Source organism: Eucyclogobius newberryi, unplaced genomic scaffold (assembly GCF_026437365.1).
Source record: "Eucyclogobius newberryi isolate DKJ021-1_F unplaced genomic scaffold, fEucNew1.0.hap1 SCAF_5, whole genome shotgun sequence".
NCBI classification, from domain to species: domain Eukaryota; kingdom Metazoa; phylum Chordata; class Actinopteri; order Gobiiformes; family Gobiidae; genus Eucyclogobius; species Eucyclogobius newberryi.
Genome location: NW_027316167.1, coordinates 35,337,747 through 35,342,756, shown reverse-complemented (window position 1 = coordinate 35,342,756; position 5,010 = coordinate 35,337,747). Strand labels below are relative to the sequence as shown.

The 5,010-nt window shown below is 39.6% G+C and overlaps 1 protein-coding gene across 1 annotated transcript; it reads left to right on the top strand.

The window, feature by feature from the left end:
• Window positions 1–318: 318 nt before the first annotated feature.
• On the top strand, window positions 319–2,305 carry LOC140380744 (uncharacterized). The gene is made up of 5 exons (XM_072464649.1): window positions 319–322; window positions 438–1,429; window positions 1,655–1,724; window positions 1,880–2,054; window positions 2,143–2,305. The coding sequence occupies exons 1-5, from the start codon at window positions 319–321 to the stop codon at window positions 2,303–2,305; spliced, it is 1,404 nt and encodes a 467-aa protein (XP_072320750.1).
• The last annotated feature ends 2,705 nt before the right edge of the window (window positions 2,306–5,010 follow it).

Here is a 5,010-nt window from a genome sequence, read left to right as displayed (position 1 = left end):
AGGAGATGTGTCATGCATTAGTCAACAAGAGCTAGTTGATTACTACCCTTTACCTCAGTACACATGGTGTCAGATGCCAATTATTGTTCCTCACCATTCATTTCTTCCTTTTTAAAGACAATGTCAACTTTAAATGAGTTGCGAAGTATCATCCAAAGGACCCTACCAACCTGTTCAGAGGAGACCCAAGAAAACATAATGGAGCGACTTGTTAGCTCTGGTATCGACTGCATTGATGACCTGAAGTATTTATAACAAGAGGATATCAAAGATGTTCTACCTGTTATTCAGCAAAGAAAACTGATGGAGGCCTTCAAAATGGGTACTGCTTAAACTTATTTTATTTTCATCATTATTATTATTAGATTTTTTTTTTACATCTTATCATTGCTTTTTCTTCATATCCCTATTGATTTATGTGATGTGTCCAAATTTAGTGACGGAATCCATAACGCTGAATCTTGAAGATGTGACATGCGCCCTGGCTGATGACACCATCATTGTACCAATCCCAAGTCCATGCAGCTCATCCTCATCCTGCCACCCATTCTCTAGCGAATCGGAGGAAAGTCCAGGCACCTCCCAAATACTGAAAACATGGCCAGAAACCTTCCAAGTTCCCTGGAATCTCATGCCAGCAGACATACAATCTGCTATTGTAGAGGAAAAAAGGGCGTCACCAGGAGGACGCCGACAAATGGTGAGGATAATTGCAGACAAAATGAGAAAAAATGAGCTGAACCCTACCCGTGCCCAGTGTGCAGTGGTGTGTCGAAACATCGTGAGGCAATATCCAAAAACATTTGCAGATCAGATGAGCAGTGGCCAAATAGTTGGAGGAGGATATGATTCTCTTCTACTGCAGATCAAGAATAGAATCGAAAATATTAATCGACCCACCAGCTTCAGGCAGCATCGCTCCAGCAATGGAAAGAAAAGAGGACCCACAGACACTTATGGGTGTACACGTTTTCAACCTGCTCTACCACCAGAGGAAACCGAAGAGACACAGGAGACAAAAAGGAAACAATTATTGGAAATATATGCAAGAGAAGGGATGAATGGAGGCGAGAGAGCTGATGTCAAAGAAACAATGAACGTGACTTTCGCCTTACAGCGGCTACACATTAATGCTCTTCCATCTCCAAACATCGCTGAGCTTAAAACAAAGTGGCCCTACCTTTTCACCCGAAAAGGCCTGTTCAGTCATTTTGAACTTCTAACTGACATATCTGTGTTGAGCACACTGGAGATGGCAATGGAGGAATGTGGGAAGGCTATTATTGAGTTCTTCAAAATAAAACCAACAAACAAACAAGTTAAAGAAGTTCTCAAGTTGACCGCAGATGTGGAGGTCCCCTTTGTGGTGTTGCAGCTCCTGATGGCACACTTTGGAGAACAACTCAACGGCTTAGTCCTGCTAGCACAAGTAAGTAGCCTACAGCACAGCCATGGGGTTGCAGTGTAAAGTAGGACATCAGGCATTCAATTTTTGGAGCCCAGGTCTGAGCCCAGGTCTGAGCCCAGGTCTGAGCCCAGGTCTGAGCCCAGGTCCATACACAATGCTTGCATTTCCCAGTTTGCCTTTAAAACACATAGAATACAAATGTAAAATGAACAATATAACCAAATAAGTTATGTTTGTTTGTGAAAGGAACACATGACGTCTGCTGACATAGAGGGAACCCTTTCCCTTCCTGCCACGCCTCGTCTCATTCTCTGTGGTATGTCACCTGAAGTTTTATTCATGTTATCATAGTTCTCCATCTTCTTGAACTGTATTTTGAAGGATTTATATATTGTCATTTGACAGCAGAATAAATACTGACTATATTATATTTATACTTTATATTTTACACTAAAACCATTGTAGTTTCAGGTGACACTGGTGGCAACTGCATCAGGCACTGGAAAGTGAGCCTTGAGGGCAGCATCGTCTCTGATGGGATCCAGCCAACCTTCGGGACAGGACTTGCAGCTGTATTTTCCACCTATTATAATTTTAACCTGGAGTACCCGGACGAGGCAGCCTGCACTTTGGAGTTCATTCAAAGGTTAGAACAGTAATTATTATAAAAATGAATAGAAGTTATGTTCTCTAAGTAATAGATTTCCTGACTTTATGCCTCTTCTATTTTCCAGGCGTTTCATAGGGATAAACCCTGAAAGGGGCACCAAGATCACAAGGGGAGAGGTCGTCTCCAAAAAAACCGGGAAAGTGACGGTGAAAAAGACATCCACCGTAAACCCACGTGTCTCCACACTATTGAGGAAGCTCATGGACTTTGAATGGGATTTCATTTAATGCTTCAATCCCAAAGAACCTAATGTGACACTAGAGAATGTTCCTCTTCTCAGGTGACTTTGTTCCTCTGCATCAGCGTTGGCTGTAAGTTGGCTGTAAGTTGGCTGTAAGTTGGCTGTAAGTTGCCTGTAAGTTGGCTGTAAGTTGGCTGTAAGTTGCCTGTAAGTTGGCTGTAAGTTGGCTGTAAGTTGGCTGTAAGTTGGCTGTAAGTTGGCTGTAAGTTGGCTGTAAGTTGGCTGTATCTTTATGAAGGTGTGAAAAATGACATGCAGTATAGAATTTGCACTTTATTTTATAATAGGAAAAGGAATCCCACACATCAGATTCTGTGCCAGGTGCGAAGGAAAAAAGGCGTACGTGACCCTTTCCTTCAATAGGAAAAGGAATCCTTTTCCTATTGAAGGAATCCCTTTCCTATTGAAGGAATCCTTTTCCTATTACATTTAGCGTCACGTACGCCTTTTTTCCTACGCACCTGGCACAGAATCTGATGTGCGGAGCACCTCCTTGATAGCACTTTATTTTATAAAATCCTGCTGCTGCGATGTTTTTATGTTACTATTTTATTTTGTTATTATTCACAGCCAATTATATTGATTTGTTTAATAAAACAATCAAAAATAATGAAACATTTTTGTTTCTTTGTAACATTCACATATTTTTGAATATATATTTAAAAAAAAGAACATTATTATACTGTTTTTGAAATTAGATTTAACGGCAAATTAAAGTTAAATCAATGAAATCACAATGACCTAATGTTATTTCATGAACAGTAATAAGCTGTTAAATTTGCGACAGTAATGCCCTGTTAAATCAACGGTTAAATAATGGCAACTATACTGCCAGCTCTTAACTGTTTTTTAACAGGGAAATTCTTTACAGTGCACTGTAGAATCTGTCTCCTCATCCATTGTAGCAAAGTATCGTACTCTACCGTAGACTCTGGACAAAACTCATACAAACGAAGTCCTGCGTCTGCGATGTTATGGCTCTGCCGCTGTGTTGTCCAGACATTTCTCTCTTTCTTGTAGTCTAACCATCTTTTGCCTCGGTCCTGAGTCCTATAATGTTTAAGCCCTGTTATCACTGGTTTTCATAACTTCTATAGCGTCTAAATTTAGATAATATTGTCTAATTTAAATCTATTCAATTCTTGATTGAATCTCCACAATCCTTCAGGTAATTCCTTTAGAATGTCAAATTCTTTCCCTGTTAATGTTAACTTTTCCTATTACTCATCAGTCAACCCCCCCTGAGGTGTTGCTGTTGGTGTCCCTGTGATCCGTAAAGATAACAACATCTGCTCCATCCTGAGTCCTCCAGATTCTTTGCCAGTCAATAGCGCCTTATCTCTGACTATCTTTTATTACTTGGTGTCCTGTTGTCACCCTGTTAGTTAATAAACACATGTATGTCCCATGTCCCCCCACTTCTGCGTCAATTGCCTTAGTTAATGACCCAGTCATGTCTTTCCAAGGAGGACATTGGACGTCACTCTTTAACTTATTCCCTCACTTACGTCTACATGCAATACGAGGTTTCCTCATGATAATTCAAATAAATAAGTTACTAATAGAACTTTTACTCTCACTTTACTTACTGCCCGTCCTACTCCTATGTCCAAAAACATCAGTAGTCACTCATTTACCCATATTATCACACTCCAGGCCTGTGCCTGTATTTGATCCTAAATTTAAAAACACTTCTGTCTTTTCGTCCTGTACTTTCATCTAGTCATGCATTAAGTCCAAAAAGATCATTTTCGTCAAGTCCAAAAATAAAACAAAACAAAACGTCGGTTTGTTCTGTGCACTCAAAAAACATGACTTTTGTCTTCTATGTCGGGAACAGGAAGAGTCCTGTCTGTGATCACATTCCCCAAAAAATTGGCCATCTATAAAAATCTGAATTCATCTTCATCTCTTATCAAGTTTAACACAATCTTTATAATTGATTGTTGTCAATCAAACAAAATCGTTAAAATGTGTTCAAACACTAAAATTTAAAAACCATCTGGGTTTAGTTCCTAATTCATTCACGTTCAGAGTGTCCTCTGAGTGCTTTCTCCCCATTCTCCTGCCTTGTTGACCCCCCTTATCTCCCCCTCTCTGCCACGTCATCTGAGCACGCTGGAAGTCTCCCTCCAAAATCCTCTTATGACTTTTCCTTTGTCTTTTTACAGTTTGGGGTGATAATTTTGGCATTATGTGGTCTCGGTCGTCTGAGAGAAATGCTACTTGCTTTACAGTCACGTCATATCGCAAGCTTCTAGTAGAATTTCTTATTGATTTTCCACCGGAGATAATGCTAGGTGTTTAAAGATTCACCCATGACTGCAAATTTTAGAACTCTCAGAATAACGCCTTGTGACCCTTGTATGATTAATTGTGATTCACACTTGTTAGTTAATCACTTATTAATCCTCATTCACACATTCACACTTTTCTCTTACTAACTTGGCTCGTGCACAGCGTTTACATTCACTCATCTTTATGTCAGTAACAACTCGTACATAAGGCCTCATTACTTGCTTTTGGTGAGAAACTTAACTCGTAGTGAGCAATTTAACTCCTTTATGTGAGAAACTTATCTTGTCCATAAGCTTACAATATTTCCTCAGTAATATCAAACTGGGCATTTCCTCAGTAATACCTAACTGGGCATAAAAGCCTATAATATTTTTCCAGTAAATATCAAACTAA

Bases quoted from the DNA above. Each gene is read 5' to 3' on its own strand.
- LOC140380744 (XM_072464649.1), top strand. The intron at 1,725-1,879 runs GTATGTCACCTG...TTGTAGTTTCAG, and splicing joins GCCTCGTCTCATTCTCTGTG to GTGACACTGGTGGCAACTGC. The intron at 2,055-2,142 runs GTTAGAACAGTA...TCTATTTTCCAG, and splicing joins ACTTTGGAGTTCATTCAAAG to GCGTTTCATAGGGATAAACC.